We start from the raw sequence: 18,570 nt of genomic DNA on the forward strand, positions 1-18,570 counted from the left end.
TAATATAATACAGTTGATTTATGCGTTGTATGTATAGTTCTACAGTTGCTGAAGAAAGTAAGTGCGTCTATGCAGAATAAAAATTAAATAGTAAAATAAAAATAATTAAATCTATAGTAAAATTATGAACAAACCAAAAATATAAATAAAAGATTACAATATTGGTGCATAAATTTCCAAAGTGCTCAAAAATATTTTAATAATTTTTATGCATTTATATCATATAAAATAATTAACTAAATATAAAACAGTGCGTAATTGAGTGCATAAAAACTAACAGTAAAAATAAGTATTTATTAAAAATTATGACAATTTTTGTTGTGCGCTAAATAATAAATTTAAAGGACAAACTTATTCGGTGCATTAACATGTTTTTAAAGTGCTCTTAAAAAAAATAAAAATAAAATAAATAAATATTGCAAATCAAAAATTTGTGTATATTTACTTTAATAATATATATTAATCAATTTTTTTTTGCTTAATTAAGTAATATATACATCAAGAATCCGCCTGTTTTTTCTTTTTATTAAACATGCATAAATATTATTATAAATGATTTAAAACATTTTTAATGATTTACGTTAGATGTTTATGGTATAAGCAAAAACGACTGCTGAGCCAAAAAAATATTTATGAAAATATATATAAAAATAATAATAATAAAATATTTAAAAAAAATCTATATATATTTATATATTTTATTTAATTATTTGCCAAATCAAATTTATAAATTTTATAACATTAAAAAATCTTTTTTTAAATTCAAACTTCAACATATCTAAAAAATATATTTGTAGTATATAAATAAATGATTGTAAAAAGAAATTGTTTTTAATATTTTCTGTAAAAATATTGAAGAATACAAAATAGAATTAAAGCTTTAAGGCCAGCAGCAGTTTTTACTTATGCATATATGTATATCTTTTATATATGTATATATGTAAAAAATCGTTGGATGAAAATTGAAGATTGAAGATTGAGAAGCATTGTATGAAGACCAATTCTGAGGTTATTGGCGCCTACTGATAGCTAATGCTTATGGGCCTATGCTACTTTAAATGTGTTTAGTACCTATATCATGCCATTGCTCGATTCGTGCCATAAACCAAAAGCATATGTATATGTGCATGTAAAATGTTATATAATTAATAATTATGATTTAAATTTAGTATGTAGAAGTATACTGTCCTTTTTGTGTTTATCATTCGTGCCGAACATCAACAATTGCTTAGTTTTTAGTTAGATAAGTTTGTGATTAAAATTTACTAATGCTTAGACCTTAACGACCTTCAGAGTCGCGCCTTTATCCATATACATTGAATATCATTAACGGTAATAAAACTTGCAGTTTCTTTTATTTATAATTGATTAACTGCTAACAACAATTAATTTGCTATTATCATATAATATATATTTATATATAGTGTCTATATAGTTGGTTTGAAATTATTTATAATAATATTTCGTAACGATTTGAGACGTGCTGCGTGTGCCTGGATTATGTTTGTTTTAATGATATACACAAATGTCGATTATCGTAAGAGTTTCTAATTGTCCTCGTATATATACTGTCTTGTATGTATATTTGTTTCTGTATATTTGTTGCTGTAGCTTGTAAATAGAGTTCTGCGCAAGCGACGCTTAAAAGTAGGCTATAGAATTTGTGCTTTGCTCTTTGGGGCCAAGTTTAACGTAATCCTTTGTGTCCTGTATACGCGTACAATATGTAGTTGCTCTGTTAGGTACATAGTTTCATTGTGTTGGTGTGACGTGTGTGAGTGTGTGTGTGTTTGTGTGTGAATCCTGCTCTATATCGAAATTCGTTAGACTCGGCCTGAAGTTCATTTTCGTTTTCAGTTTCAGATATATTTGTTTAGGTATATCTATATGCGTGTGTGTTATATCTTATATACAAATCAACCCCATCAGGAACAAACAATAAACGGACTATAACTAAAAGCTAATTGTATATCAGTTGATCGATCTGCCATTTGTTGTCGTTTACTGCTGCTGTTGATAGGCCTGTTGCTCGTACGGATTCGTCGAGGGCATCGCCTGTGCTTGCGTGTAGTCCGTGTAGCCGTATCCCTCGCTCGGCTGGGCGGGCTCCTCGGCAATGGGCGCGCCCGCTGCCAAGGCAAACGGATTGTTGGCCACGTGCCCGGTGGCGCCATAGCTAATGGCATTCGGTTGCTGCATTTGGCTCTGCTCCGTGTACTCCGGTGCGCCCTGCAGAGTGGGGAGAGAGGGAGAGAGAGAGAGAGAGGGGGGAGGATATTAAGTTTGCCTAATGCATAGCGTGCTTGGCTTACAAATGACGTTTCCTTCATGTAGTTGCCCATCATACCCGCCTGGCTGGGATCGTCGCCGTGGGTAATGGCGCCCGCCGGCGGTGCCCACACCTGCTGCTCCTCAGGCGGCGGCTCGGCCCAGGGCTGCAGCTCGCCGGAGGCGAAAATGCCATAGAAAGTGCAACCAATCAAGTGAACACATGCGGCCAGGGTGAACACAGTGGTCCAGCAGCCAGTCGGCTAGAGTTCAAATAGAAAATAGAGTTCAAATCGTACAGCTCCATCAATCCACTCAATCTCACTCACATTCCTCTGAATGAGGCCATCCAGCGCATAGGGCACGATTATGCCAGCCAAGGTGCCAATGCCGTTCGACAAGCCCATCAATATGCTCGCATACCGAGGCGCTATGTCCAAGTGATTCACATTATAGCCGGAGATGGCAAAGCCGCTGAACGCCACGCCACAGGTCAAAGCAAACATGGCGCCAGTCTAAGAAAATGTTGAATAAATGTAAATATATACTTAGCATTATATACTTAGCATATTATACTTAAGTTATCTAACTAATTTGGCAGGCATAAATATTTAAAAAAAAATTATATATATATATATATAATATATATATATCTATATTTTTACCAATTTTAAATACAAAATCAAAAGTAAAAAGAATAATATATAAATAATAACAAGCAAGAGCACTGTTAACTACGGCTAGTTTACATGTTAAATAACATTACGTCTATGTTACCCAACTGTAAAATATCATATTTAACCCTATAGCTCTTTTCTGTGCGCCTGATACTTCCCTCAAGTATTTGTTAACACCAGACGAACAGAAATGAGCTCTTGAGTTAAAAATGTTATTTAACAGTGACCTAACATAATACTGTCAATGACAAGATTAGACTTCTAGCCCCAAGGAAGGATATATCAATAAAAAAAAAAAAAACATATTCAGATTATAAACAAACTCAGAAACTGAAACAAAAAAATTTTTTTTTAATTTTTTTTTTTTTCTTAAGTTAAGAAAAATATATAAAAATTAAAAATTTGAAAATTTTTTTATTAATATTATTTATGAAACACAATAATAAATAAATACATATATATTTTAATAGAGATAAACAAAAATTCTTGAAAAATCATATTATATCATATCAATTATATACAATTAAATAGAGTTCCCAAAGGGCAAACATGCTGAACTTACTGCCGTCTGGGAGTGCGCCACGAAGAGGAAGAAGAGACCCTCCATGCCGAAGCCGCCGCAGTTGAAGAGCTTGCGCACGTTCGTTGTGGAGAGGATGCCGTTCTTGCGCAGATGATCCGCCAGCATGCCGCCGAAGGGCACGATCGTGGTCATGATCAAGTGGGGCAGGGAGCCGACAAAGCCCGCCTCCTCCACCTTGAAGCCGAACTTGTGCTTGAGGAAGGAGGACTGGAAGAGCACCAGCAGATAGAAGTTCCAGGAGCGACAGAAGTTGGCCACGATAATGGCATAGACGGGCATCGAGCGCATCATCTCGCGCCACGGAGTCGTCCTGAAGGACGGCATCGTCGGATGCGCCGATTCGCCCAGCGACTTCTCAATGTACTTCAGCTCCGGTATGCTGATGGCGGGATGTTTGCGCGGATTCTCGAAGCACAGCCAGATCCAGAACAGATACCAGATGATGCCGAAGGTGCCGTACGCATAGAAGGGCGCCTGATAGCCCACCGCATCCGCCAGCAGCCCGGACAGGGGCAGACCCACAACGACGCCCGCGTAGGAGCCGGAGAAGGCCAATGTGGCTAGGCGAGAGCGCTCCATGGGCGGCGCCCAGAAACGCCAAATGCCATGACAAGCCGGATATGTTACGCCCTGCGTGGGAGGGAGAGAAGGAGAAGGAGAGAGAGAGTGAGAAAGTGGGCAAAAAAATGATTGCCAAACAGACACAAAAGAAATCGCATTAAAATAAATGCTTTTGTTATTTCGCCTTCTGTGTGTGCCCCAAATCCGGAACATGTTTTCATTTCACATATTTGCTTTATCATATAGCAACCCCCACATACACAATAAAACCACCCCCCTAGCTCTGGCTAACCCTCTCCACTTATACATGCGTAATCCTTAGCTTTGATCTGCTCAAAAACGAATTCGATTTGGTTTTTGGTATATTTGATATGTTCTATAATATGATGGATATATGTATGTAAGTATTCCGTGACTCACCTCGAAGAGTCCTTGCAGCACACGCACGCCTATCACCACATGGCCGTGCATCAGTGTCATGGCGAACGGCACAATCAAATGCAGCGAGGCGGAGCTGACAATCGAGAGACCGAAAATCTTGTTCGCTGGAAACTTGGATGCAATGAAGCCGCCGGGTATTTGTGTTATTAGATAGCCCCAGAAGAAGGATGAGTCCACGTGGCTTTCCACTGCCACCGTCCAGTTCATAAAGACGGTCTGTGAGTGAGAGAGAGAGAGAGAGAAAGTCGCAATCATTAAAATTTTGTGCCGCGGGCCTTTATTAACGAGCGCCAAACGGATGCTCTATGTGTGTGTGTGTCTCTATTGTGTGGGCGTGGCATTGAGTGTGACTTTTGAGTGATGTGAACAAGCACACACACACATAGACTCCCATACTCGCACACACACTCTAATTGACAGCAGCTTTGCCATCAAATGAGGCAAATTGAATTGAATTCCCATGCTCGAATTCCGTTCATGTTTTTAAAGTCTTTATGGGAGCATTGGAGAACATTTTTTAGATGACAAATTAAATGAGCATAAGCTGTCTTAAATTGTTGCATATTCATCAAGGCAACTCAAATAAATTTTAGTTAATTTTATAAAGATTTTTATTATAATAAAAATCATATTTTCTTGATGATTCTTGCTCGATTTTTTCAACAGATTTTTATAAAATAAAAACAAATATTTGTATGAAAATTTTAAAATTATTTATTCATATTTTTCATATATTTCCATTTCCATTTTGAGTTAATTTTTACTGCAATTTTCAATCCCTCGACTTACCCCGTTATGCTCTCCTTTGAGCTTCGCCGCTGACATGTTGCAGCGCATGCCGAAGGCAATCATGAAGCCCACGCAGGCCATTGTAGCGATTGTGTACCGTGCCGGCATGCAGGGGCATTCCGCCTTGCAGTACTTGTCGATCTTGCGCAGAGGCGGGCGCTCGATCTCCTCGAAGGAGGCGGGCGAGTCGGGTCGATCGTCGTCGTCGTCGTAGGCATGGCCGCCGCCAGGTCCACGCCCCTCGCGTTCGCCGCCCTCCATCTCCTCGTAGCCACCGTGACCGCCGTGATAGCTCTGCGATATCTCGAACTTCTCCATATTCGGCTTCAGGCTGCAAAATAAAGGTGAGGCGGAGAGTAAAGGTGAGAGGTCACATAACTCATGCCAATTAGTTGACAATGTCGAGCAACAGGTGAGAGAGAGAGAGAGAGGGAGCGTGGGATTGGTCGGGGGGAGCGTCTGGCATTCGACTCAGGGGAGGCGTAAAAACACAAATATTTTCAGCTTGTTAGGGCAAGAAATTTGACTGCCTCTTGTCTTGCCCTGAGGGACCTTGTTTGCCTTCCATGGGGGGGTGATTCATTCAATTGAAACTGAATTCAATTCCATTAAGTGCTGCGACCGAGGAAACTGATTTTCCCAGCCAGGTAAAGCGCTCTCGATTCAGATTCCGATATCAGATTGTGGCTTAAAGCCAGCATTTAGCGCTGACAAAGGCTGATTGATGACAGACTGTGGACATTTGGCTTAATGCACAAGCGAGGGCAGCTCGAGCATTAACCCAGCCTAAGTGACGCATCAACATTGATAACCTCATCACTGGTGGCATTAGCAACTCCCTGCCCTTCTCTCACTCCTTCTCCGTCTCTCTGGCATTCCGTCTCATAAATTTGCAGACAAACGCCGTGGTCCACCTCCTTCGATACAGAGTAAAAATCCACTACTGTGCCAACTTCTTCAATATCCCACTTTTCCCGTCCGCGTCGCCGTTTGTCACATAACTCAAATGTCTGACGCCAAAGCTACCCTCGTCTGGTCACGCAGCTTCCTTCTAGTCCGCGTAGTCTTTGCCTCGTGCCTGCTAGCTTGTGCCTTGTGCCTTGACCGACTTTAATGCCGGCTTGTCTGACGCCAATTTTATACCCGCTATTTATGGACCCACACACACGCACACACACACTCACATTTATATAACTTTGTTTAGAGTAGCTGGAACTTGTTCACATTGTTTGAGGAGGAGAAGCGCAATGAGATAGCCCTAACTATATCAGCATATATAATGCGTGTAGCTTGGATTGATTATGATATATGGCCAATAGGATATACGAAATACTATATACTCTATATATACCATACCAGCTTGTAGACTATTACATATAGTCAATAGAATATACTATATACTCTGTATATACTATTTCAGCTTGTAGACTATTTGCTTGATTGACAGAGTTGCTCAGTCAATGTCAGATGTCAATCTACTGATTGATTATTGAATGAACTAATTGTATACAGAACATATGTATGTATCTACATATAAAGCTTGCTGATTGATTGACAATCTGATTGATCAATGATTGGCAGTCAGCTTAAACATCTATTAGCTGTACCTATAACTAATTTCATAGTTGGTAGATTAACTACATAGGTATATATATTTACATATTATAATATAATGATTGACTTACGCATGGCTGATTGAATGTCTGTAGGTTGACTGACAATGACTGACAACTGAGCAGCTTAAATAACAGACTGAATAACTTATTGACTATTTAATAAACTGGCTGTTGAGCTGATTGATTGAAATGTTGGTGAATTGAACAAAAGACTGATTGATTGACTAGGAATATAAAACTGAAAAGCTAACTGATTGATCAACAGATTGAAGGCTCAGCTGATAGACAGATTGACGATTGACAGCTTGACTGCTTAACTCATTTGGCTAATCATTGACTGCCTGCCTGAATGATTGACTGGCTGTTTTATAATGTGATTGACATTGATTAATAAATAGAGTGATTAGTCGACAAATTGAATGAGCGACTGCTTGACAGACTGACTGATCTATATAACTAAGTAACTGTCTTCATTAACTGATTGATAGATTGACTAACTTGTTTAACATGATTGAGTGATTAAACTAAACTGATCTGATAAAATTTGAGGAAAGAAAACTGAACTTTGAACTATAAACATATATGAAAAATCTCTTTATACCGAACTGCTTGATTGACTGATTGAACTGATGGAAGAAGATATCTATGAAACTAATATCTGTTCATTCTAACTTCAACTTTATATAATTTTATACCGAGCTCTTCATACATCGTCGCTCTATTGGCAAGCGTATCTCGAATTCGTGCCAAGTGAAGTTCACTTTCCTCGACTGTCTACAGTTTCTCTTGCTTTTTTTTGCTTTGTTGATAAACTATTGCTCAAGTTTCTCTTATTTTCTTTTCTTTTTTTTTTTTTTTTTTTTTTTGCTGGCACTTATTTGGCGGGTTTTGATTGTCAGTAAAAATGTTGGAGACTTTTTGGCGCCGCATAGATTATGGCTAACTGGCGCCGCTGTCTTGGCAGCCGCGAAGGCGGAGTTGGAGTCGGCAGAAGGTTGTTGTGGCCTGGCTTTAACTTGGGCCACAATGGGCGCGCCCATTAGTCGAGCATTGGGGCAAAATGTTTGACTTGGCGTGTCAGAGACACGACTCGGCGACTCCAGCTGGGAGGCAGCTCGACAATTCTAATTTCGCTGAGGACACAATGCTCGACTTGTCCTTGAAGCTGTACGCATTTCAATTTCTTCTCGCGCGCGCGCGCCTCTCGAGTGCCACTCGACATCAGGCACAGATCCTGGCAACCGTTTTCAATGAGCTCGTCGAAATCAATTTCGTTTGCGTGCAGCCTTTTGAATTTCAAGGAGACCAAGCTCCCTGACTGCCTGACTGCCTAACTGCCTGTTGGTATGCAACACTTTTTTCTCCTTTGCGCCCGATGCTTCACACACATTCCTTAATGAAAACGAGCTATCACCTATTGTTCCAATTTCTAATTTACACTGCGCGCGTCTCCCCGCCCGAAAAGGTCCTTGAGCAAATCAGTTGTTCACTCGTAATCGAGTCCTGCTGTTGCCAGGAGCGTGCCCATAAAAATTGCATACCACACATTCACACTCACACTCACATTCACACTCACTCACATTCACATTCACTATTAGTGTTCTGAGTCAATATGCTCATGACTCTTTATACTGTTCACACTCGCTTAGGTTGTGAGAGGGGCATATTGGTTTTACAAAATATTCTTTATTGGGTTAAGATATCAAATTTACAAAATTACTTGATGCCATTAAACTAGGGGGTTGTAGTTTAGAATATAGCAGAATATTTCTATAAATCAATAGAGCCTGCCAAAATAGCAAAATGATCTAGCTAAGATACGAAAAGCATCTCTTATGTACTTTTGCGTTGTCAATTCCTCAGCTCAATATTTGCCAAGTAGAGATTTTCTCAGTTTAGAAAATCGGACAGCTAATTGAACCAGAAATTAGAAATCTAATTGTTAACAACTATCTAGAAACTATCGATATATATGTATATATCCTATATAATCAACAAGTAAATGGGGGCTAGATAGCCTATCCCATCCTAAGCTATCCCATCATATCTATTGCTATTCTATCACACACAGCTAGAAAGCTCAATAGCTTCAAGTCGAATATAGGAGTGCTATAATTTATACCCTTTATAGTTAGACCCCGACTTTTATATCATTTATATCATTATTTTATCTAAAGTGTGTAACTATTTTTCACGAGATTGCTGTTGAGCCTTTTTGCGATCTATCGCAGACTTTATCTGAATTGCTTCTGTAACGATCAACCTCCATTGATATTGTCCTCTCTCTTCTCTGTGAAACAATCAAATATATTTCTCTGTGAATATATATCATATAAATAAATATTACACTCTATCACATACATTCTATATAGAGATGTCAATCTTAGATCTGTGTGTCATACAGAATATTCAATTTATAGTTGAATCTCTAATAATAGATCTTCATATAGATCTTAATATAATTGCCCTAAATGTACGACGATTTGAACTCTTCTTACTGAAACTTAAACAAGTATCACGCAGTCAGTTATGCCCCAGTGTAATGCTCTTGCCGGGTGTATTGTTTACCATGAGCCAACGGCTTGCCACGCAGGGGCAGCTTCCGCTGGAAGCACGTGCCACGGCTGGCAACGTGCACGAAATTCCTGAGCCAACGGTGAACGTCTCGGCATGCCGTTGCCTTTCATAACTGGCGGGCAAACAGATTGACTGATTGACGCACTGACTGACTGACTGACTGACTGACTACAGACCGTAGTTGGCTGCGGCTTCTTGTGGCCTCTTTAATGACTTGTTAAGCATGCCAATAATTTTTACAACTTTGCGACGCGCCACAGCGCGAGACGACGACACGTGCCCAACTTTCGCGACGCTGGCTAAGTCCCGCCCCCATCGCCTCTCTAAGCACTTGCCACAGCATCCTTTTTGCATGGTCAAGTTCAGCCAACCAACCACGCGTCGTGCTCTCGTCTCGTTGCTGATCAACGTTGCGTTAAATTAAATTTTTTTCCTATTTTTCATTCAGCATTTTTTTTTTTTTTTTTGCCAATTCCATTTGATTGCAATCATATTTCAGTCTCGGCATATTGCACACTCATCATTTGGGACACTAGCCTACAGAAAGCAAGTTAGCAAGGTATATATTGGCTCTAGAAGAGTTTCATTTTCTATGCCAACTTGATTCTAGGGGAAAAGTTACTAGAGCGGATCTCACTTTAAAATATATTAATGAAAAACCTTTTATGTAATTTTCTTCCCCTAACCTACACAATCGATGTCCCTTTACTTAAATAGGCTTATTTCATTAAGGTCTGCTAATAGATACATATATATACCCATAAGAGCGGAACTCTAATCCTAATTAAATTTATAAACAAAAATCCCACTGATCTATTCTCTTCGAATTCCCATTAAAACTCAAGCATAACTTCAATATTTTTCTTCCTTTTCTTTTAACGACCCCACTTGTTCTGCACAGTGTGGTTCTATTCATGATATTTTCGTTTCGTTCGGCTGGTCCACTCACCCGCTGAAAACGCCTGTCGCCTTCTCCTTAAACGCCGTCAAGCCCTTCATGATGCGATTTTTTGTTTTTGTTCACTGACTTTAGTTGTTCTTGTTGTTGTTGCTACTGTTGTTGTTGTTGTTATCGTTTGTGCGCATAAATATTTTGTTGCCTACTTCACGGCGGCTTAGCTTTTAGCTACTATATGGGCGTGTCGAATCGCAGCGGGGCTAATTTTATAACTCAATTTTGGTTGGCTCGTTCGCTCCGGCGGGGTTCCAAATTTGTTGCTCTTCCTCTTGCCCTTATTCGTTGTTGTTGTTGAAAAGGTGTTGATGCTGCATTTTCACAGTGCCTGGCAAAAGAGAAGAATCGAGAGTTAAACAGCATTCGCTATGATTGTCTGCCTCGTGTTTTGCCGCTGATAAGCAAAGCCTAAAGAGCTCAGAGTCTCATAATTTGCCACATTTGTCGTTCATTCATTTGTGGCTGCAAATGTTTCGTAAGCGGCTTAAGATCATAAATTTCGCATGCCATTTGATGGTCGAGTTAAATTTTTGTGGGTCTTGCAATTGGCTTCTGGGGGAGGTAATATAGCAATGAAGATGACAAAATGTTTTACAGGAATATTTGAATTGAAAGCTTCAATATATTTTAAAATATATTAATGTTAAAATATTCTATAATAATTGGGAAGATTTATCTTTTATAATAATTTTCAAATAATTATAATCTTAGCTAAAAAAAAAATCATAATTATTTTTGTAAATTTTTTATTGGTTTTATTTTCTTTTTTTTTAGCTCGATAAACTGAAACCCTACGAAGCACTTTTTAAAGTCTTTTGATAGATTAGAAAAAAAATTTTCATTGTAATAAAGCTAATTTTACATATAGCAACAGCATTCTTAAGAACTGAGTATTTTTTAAGACTCGTTTTTTTTTTTTTTTTTTTATTATATTTTTGAAAAAATAAAAAATTAAATTTTAATTTGTCCTAAAAATTAAATAAAAATATGTTCTTAAAGGAATCAATAATATACTTGAAATAAAATTATTATAAATGTGTAAAACATTTTTTTTTTAATATTTATTTTTATATGAAGTATAGAAAAAAAATCCACTGAAGTATCGTATACTCTAGCAAATCTTAATCAGTCCATTCATATACTATTCCTATTCATATACTGCATCCCATCAGTCTAGATACGCGAACAAAGGAAATCAATAACTATCAATGACTATTCAGTCGGCCCCGTATAACACTTGACCTTTAGGGCTTCCGTTACTTACATTGCTCACGAGTATTGCGTAATCCATTTCTCCGCTCGATTATGTAAGCGCCTCACGTAATCCCAATGACAGTTCTCGTTTTAATATTATTTTCGTTTATATGTGTTTTTATATATATTAAATTTTAAAATTATACAACAAAATTTATAATATTTTAAAATATTTTATTTTATATTTTAATAACTTTCTTTTCTTCGTTTTATTTTGGTTATGATATCACAAATAAGGTACACAGATTATAGATATATATTTATATATAGACGTAGGTCAAATCGTTTACAACATAACACGTTACGCTGTAAGAAACGAAGAAGAAGAGAATCGCAGTGTTATGTAGATTTTAGGGTTATGTAAGTGAGAGAGTTTCAAAGATTATTTAAAAAAAAAAAAAAAAGTTTAGTTTGTTTAGATGAAAGTCCATTTCATATTTTATAAATATTTTTAGTTAGACACGTGAATTTTAGTTTAAAAAATAATTTATATATATATGTATATATATATATTTATTTTTTTTGTAATTTTATATATATATATATATATTTATTCGATTTCTTGGTAATAAGTTTTATTAAGATTTCCAGTTATAGATTTTTCTTCAGTTTACTTTATATTTATGGAAAGTTTCATACGATTTCTAAGCAACACACGCCCATTAAATGATGAAGGAAATTAGAACGAAGAGATTAATTGAGGTTAAAACTTAATTAAATCAAAAACTAAAGCTAAGCTAATGCTAGACGCGACAACATTCAGACAGAGTTGAAGTCGAGCCCGGCGGCTGGCTCGACTACGACTACGACGACGACGACGACGACGACGAGACTCGATTTTTGTAGACGATCCGCGTTCAACTCTGTCTGAAGACTGTGCGGCAGTTCGGCTGAGGACGCGAGCTGGCGAGGATCAGACAATGAGCGCAGCTCAGGCGGGCGCTGCCAGCGCATGCGACAGTTGCAACATTGTGTGGCAAGTACATAAGCAGCTGTCTCTGTCTAAGAGCCATATATACATATGAATATACATATACATATATAGGCAGCCCAGCTGGGGTTGCTGCCTTGGTATATACACTGGAAATTTTCGACTACTGGAACTGGAACGGGAACTACTGGAACTGGGAAGTCGAGCGCGTGGGGTTTTTTACTTCCAAAGAAAAGGATTTTAATCATAACTTTTGATTAGCACAAAATCACTTTCGATTATTTATAGTATTTATTAATAATTATAGACAGCTATATACACACACACACACACACATATGTATATATATGTATGTATATAGTTGCTATCTCTGTGCACACACTCACTGGGCACTAACGCTGCGGCGCTTGGCTTTGGCCTCAGCAGGACAACGCACGAAGTGAAACTAACGGCAAAGCCAGCATTTGCCCTTCTTGTCTGGCCAGCCAGTCCAGGATGCTCTGGTCCAGCTTATGCTCGGCGAGCATAATCACAGCTCCCGCCGTCTCGCTCGCACTCGGCCGCACACAGAGCGTGCCGTGGTGAAAAGCTCGCGCGCAGCTGCTGCGCAGGCTCAGCCTGTGTCCTTCACTGTGGATGTGCAGGAATTTGTTGGCCCTCAGCATTGGTCGAGGGTTGCTTTTGGCAACAGTGTAGCAGGTCGAGTGCGGCCGTCGGTGGTGGGGGGGGCTAAACCACCTGGCCAGCCAGAGCACCAATCAGCGAGCACCTCCACACACACGCACACACATAGATATGTATATAGCTGCAGCTATGTGTGGCATGTGGCATGCGAGCAATGTGAATCTCGGCGCTAACATGTTGCCAAGCACAGGCGGCATTGTTTAGCTAAACATACATATACATATATATCCATATATATTTGTATAGTATATACTGTATATGTATATATGCGTGTATCGCTTGACTGTCTGTTATATGGCGCAAGTGTCGGCCATTTTGAATATTTACTTTGTTCGGCTTCAATTGCTTTTCTATAGCTCTGCCTGTGCGCTGCCGCGATTTATGTTGCAACATACATACATATATATTATATATTCACATATATATACACTCTTGGCATTTGTTATTGATTGGCCAAGCGTAATGCCAGTCAGCGTCCAGCTTGAGTTTAAATCAAGGATCTATCAGCCATTTGAATTATTCGAATGCCGCGTGTTTGCTCACAAATTAATATCAAGTTTTCACATTATTTATGCTTTGCTCTCTTGAGTTACTCTAAATTAACTGTGGCAATTTATCAGCTGAACAAATTCGATTGTCCTCAATGAGAGAACAAAACATTGTCTTCTTCTTTATTAATGCAACTCAATTCATTTTGTTCATTTGAAGTCGGGAGAACTTAATGAGGTACTCAAATTTATAGTCGTCCAGAAGTAAGCGAAAAATAAAATAAAATATATAAAAATATATTCGCATTGTATACTTAAATAGAAAATAAATAAACGCTTCCAATTGTGGAAAATAATTTTAAATGCTAGCTGACAAATCATAAGAAGTAATTTAATAATAATTTTCGATACGCTTAAAAGAAATAATTAATCATATAGTAAAACCTCTTTGTTTTTATTTCGTTAAAAACAAAACTATATTTTGAATTTAAAATTCATTTCATTTTAAAATTTTAAAAAATTTAATTAATAAATAGTATAAGCAATAAGGCCGAATCAATACTTGCACGTACAATAATATAAATAATATTATATATTTTAATTTCTATATAAAATAGTTTAAAGAATATTTATTTTTTACTTTTTCTTAACACTAATTTGATTTATGTGCAGTAAATAATATTGTTGCTTAAACAGAAACAAAAAAAAAATAATTATTTGTGAAAAAACCAAATATTAAATAGGACAGTAAATTGATCATATAAATTTTACATTCTATTTGTTAAAAAATATATATAAAAATTTAAAAAAATAAATAAATAAAAAAAAAAATAGTACTTAAATTCAATTACATTTGATTTCTAAAATAAATAAAAATATATATATATATATATATATATATATATATATAATACTTAAATTGAATTACATTTGATTTCTCTTGGTTTATGGTTTTTAATTTGCTTTTTTGATTCGGTGGTTGGGCTTAACAAAATATTATAAAAGTACTAAGTATAAATATTTCAATATTTATTAAATAAATATTTATTTAAAAAAATGTTTGTTGTTGGTTTAAGTTTATTTAAATTTTGTAAAAATATTATTAAATATTAAATACAGTAATATTTATTTTTAAAATTTTTTTTTTTTAATTTTTTTTGAAAATTGTTGAGGCTCATAAAGCGATTCTTTTAAATTTCATTCCGCTTGAAAGCCAAGAAAAAGTCTTTTCGCATAGCCATCGTAGCCATCATGTAAATGGCATCTCGCAGTTCCATTAAAAGTAGCTACTAATCTAAGCAAACACTCTCGGCAACTGCCTCGCTTCCCATCGCACACAGGCGAGCCAATTCATAATCCATAAAAACCTATGGCTCTTGGAATTCTCATCTCTAAGTACTTCCATATTTTACCCTCTAACCTGCTGCTGCTGCTGCTGCTGTCTCTGGGCAGCTGTCCTGACGACGTTGCTAATACGACGCATTGGCCTAACCCTCATAAGCATAGAGCAAACAGACAAACAGACAAACAGACACAACAGACAAACAGTTGCAACTCAGCCAAAAGTTATAATAAAGTTGCGGATGTAAACAACTACAGCGAATAGCTGGGAAATGAAATGAAAATCAACAGAAGCAGGGCACGGCGCACGAGGCACGGGGCCGCAGAGGATTTTCTCAACATTTTTTCCATCACATTGGCAAAAAAGGATACATTCAGCCAAACAGGAAGTGAGAGCCGCCCAGACAGTCGACAAAAGCAGAGACTCCAAGGCACCAAAAATAACAACAACAATAACAATAACAATATTCTGATGTGATATTAAATTTCCAGATTTGTTGGCAGTCGTCTGAGTGTGTGTGTGTGTGTGTGGGCTTCCGTTTTACTATTTAAACAGAACGCTTAAGGGTGGTGCGCTGCCTGCGCCTAACTAAGAGCACGCAACAAAAATCACATTGATTGACATAAATGAAGAATAATCGAATCGCGCTCATAAAACTCTAAACTAAGTGCCCAGCCATGGGAGCTCTGCTGCTGCAGCTCAAGTGTCATCCCACAAACAAGGCACAGTGGGCCATATCTTTCATTTAAATGGCAATCAAATTAACTGAAAGTAATCCAATTTTAATTCGTCAAACAAAATATTTTTGTATTATAATTCCGATTTGAATAGGGCACAAATTGTGGGCTCGAGCCGGACACCACTCGATCTGAAGTCGAATGCTCTATCTCTGAGCTATCTCCCTATATTAATTACGTATATCAATCTTAATTTAAAATTTCCTTTTACTCATTTACTCATTTATTCAAGCTAAAACAAAAACTATTCAAGCAAAACTAATAAGTACATAAAAATGTATTTTAAAGAAAAAATATGTTGTTTTTTTTTCTAATTTTTAAGGTTGTTTTATATACAAATTAGATGTGAGTAAAAAAAATTCTTTTCAAAATTTTAAAAAATTTGTAAGTCAAAATTACTAGATAAGAACCCCATGGCCTGTCCATTGCAGCCGTTTGATCAAAGCTACTGAGCTACAGTGCGAGATTAACTTAAGACTTTTAAACTAATCTTGAACTTATGCCTTTAAAAAAAAAACTATAATAAATTCATGACTGCTTCCCAGCTTTAAATATTAAACAAAAAATATTGGATTCTTAGGGGACACCCGGACTTGAACCAGGGACCTCTCGATCTGCAGTCGAATGCTCTACCACTGAGCTATGTCCCCATTGGCCTACGAGATTTTTAAGCTCAATTTGAATTGTGTAGTCAAAGCCCACTGTGCAGCCCTCGATAATGTATAGGCGTGGCTGTCTGTCCCGTCTCATAAATTGTGCGAAAAAAGTGTCAAACTTGAGTTGACAGGCGCGACAGGCGGTGCGACGGTGCAGGGCAGAGCCACGTCAGCGGTAATTAGTGCAACGGCGCCCAGAAGTCGTCTTCAATTTCAGTCAGCAACAAATTGTTGTTGTTGTTGTTGCTGTTGTTGTTGTAACTCTTGCACTAATTACAAAATAACTTTTGTCGACTTTTTCTCCCACTGGCAGCGCGTTGTCATCTTTGTTTGGGATTCCCCGTGGCCTCAATGATGTAGCTTTTCGTAGCGACATCCTTAATTGGAATGGGTTAGGCGCTGGCTCATCCGCTTATGGATAGCTGACAGGAAAAGGCTTTCGGTTTTAATTACCAGCTGCAGCAAAACGGCTTTAAAGTTCTCGATATAGGCAACTCGAGCGCCGTTGAATATGTTGCTCTGGTCATCGGCAAATGGGCAAGGATGTGGTGCTTCTGCTTGTTGATTTAGCCGATTCATGCTGTCAATCCACACGTCCACCCACTCAATCACAAACTAAACGCTGCGCTCAGCTCGATAAGCGCGTGCCACCGTAAACCGTAAATCGAAACCTGAGGGTGTTTTTTTTTTTTTGTTTTTCCTACTCCTCTGGACTGGGTAAGACTGTGGCCAGAGATTCCTCTCACTTCCTCCCTCTCTCTCTCTCTCTCTTCCTCTCCGTCACAAAACGATTTCGCTTTCGTCAGCCAGAGATTTAATATTTATTTTTGTTTGTGTGCAAATAGCTGGAAGCAACTCAGATATGAGACACGCACACGGCACGAAGGGGACTCGAGTTGTTTTGCCTGTTATTAGTTTTAAGACTCTGATAGAGCCGCTTGTCTCGTGTCTCTCAATTCAACTGTGTGTAATCGAGACGTGGCCGCAGTGAATGGGGATTCGATGTTTGATTCGGTGTGAACCGACAACAACTCGATATGAAATGTATTTGTTGCAGTGATTGTAGATTGCCGAATATGAAAAGAAAGGCTTGAAAAAGACTTCTCTCGGTCTTGAAATAGAGGAATACATTTTAAAATGAATACCAGTATTATTATTTATTTTATTTTTTTAAAACTTTTAATGAGTGTGAAACATGTTCCATCAAAATTGTAATAAAATGTTTGGTGTTGAATTTCAAGATTCCTTAGGTACCCGATTAGTTCGATTATCAGATGTAAGATCAAACGGACGGAGAACATGTTAAAAGACATCTCCATAACATCTCTCTTAAACTGATTATTACTCACAAAAATATTTATATATTATATGCTAATGAAATCAACTCTTGAACATATTCCAACTTTCTTTACAATGTGAATCTCAAAATGTCTTTAGTTGTACTTTTCTGCATAATTAGCATATGACGATTTCTAGGAATAGTGCCAACCCCAAATGGGCGAGCATCCATTAGGACAATATACACTCACATTCGCATTCACATTCATATTTCGCCAAACGTGAATACAATGAATAACGACACAAAAGCCAAAGTGCCAACAACAACAAGTGAGAACGCTGCGGTCGAGCGTTACCGACTGCAGAATACTCATGCGCAGCCTGCTTTCTATTTTTATCACGTGCAAGTCAAGCCTCTAGCTTCAAAATTATCGTCAAAGTTGCATTCAAAGGGACAGACGAACGGATGGACTGATGGACAGACAGCAAGACGGACATTGAACGAAACCTATATACTCATTTATCTTTCATATTAATGTAGGTCTAAAGCATGATAAATTCTTATACAGCTGGCTAAACATGTTTCCTCTAATCTCTGCAGCGACTCGTGATGGATATTGCAGCTCTACTAGAGAAAAAACACTAAGAAAATATATATTGTTAATATATATTAATTTAATGAATGCCCTGTTTCTCATATTTCTATCTCATTCGCTTTGCTCTCTTCAACTCC

The 18,570-nt window shown here is 37.5% G+C and overlaps 1 protein-coding gene and 1 non-coding gene across 5 annotated transcripts; both read right to left on the reverse strand.

Annotated features, from left to right (window-relative positions):
* Nucleotides 1–1,189: 1,189 nt before the first annotated feature.
* VGlut (Vesicular glutamate transporter) lies at nt 1,190–13,185 on the reverse strand. Of its 4 annotated transcripts, none has more exons than XM_089257367.1 (9): nt 13,039–13,185; nt 11,732–12,027; nt 10,462–10,795; nt 5,320–5,650; nt 4,510–4,746; nt 3,508–4,158; nt 2,598–2,783; nt 2,313–2,531; nt 1,190–2,229 (listed from the first exon to the last, which is right to left on the reverse strand). In XM_089257367.1, the coding sequence occupies exons 3-9, from the start codon at nt 10,509–10,511 to the stop codon at nt 2,002–2,004; spliced, it is 1,902 nt and encodes a 633-aa protein (XP_089113493.1). In that variant the 5' UTR covers nt 10,512–10,795; nt 11,732–12,027; nt 13,039–13,185; the 3' UTR covers nt 1,190–2,001. The 4 variants fall into 4 exon arrangements, with proteins under 4 accessions (XP_089113493.1, XP_089113495.1, XP_089113494.1 ...); XM_089257369.1 differs by having other exon boundaries at nt 13,035–13,051; XM_089257368.1 differs by lacking the exon at nt 13,039–13,185 and adding an exon at nt 12,361–12,629.
* A 3,296-nt stretch (nt 13,186–16,481) lies between these two features.
* On the reverse strand, nt 16,482–16,553 carry TRNAC-GCA (transfer RNA cysteine (anticodon GCA)). The gene has a single exon. It is a non-coding gene; the product is annotated as a tRNA-Cys (tRNA).
* Between the last annotated feature and the right edge of the window lie 2,017 nt (nt 16,554–18,570).

The sequence above is a fragment of the Drosophila navojoa genome, chromosome 3, assembly GCF_054131105.1.
Source record: "Drosophila navojoa isolate 15081-1374.11 chromosome 3, UAZ_NAV_1.0, whole genome shotgun sequence".
NCBI lineage: Eukaryota > Metazoa > Arthropoda > Insecta > Diptera > Drosophilidae > Drosophila > Drosophila navojoa.

Bases quoted from the DNA above. Each gene is read 5' to 3' on its own strand.
- VGlut (XM_089257367.1), bottom strand. From the start codon at position 10,511: ATGAAGGGCTTGACGGCGTTTAAGGAGAAGGCGACAGGCGTTTTCAGC. The intron at 4,747-5,319 runs GTAAGTCGAGGG...TCTCACTCACAG, and splicing joins TCAAAGGAGAGCATAACGGG to ACCGTCTTTATGAACTGGAC. The intron at 2,230-2,312 runs GTAAGCCAAGCA...CCCACTCTGCAG, and splicing joins ACATGAAGGAAACGTCATTT to GGCGCACCGGAGTACACGGA.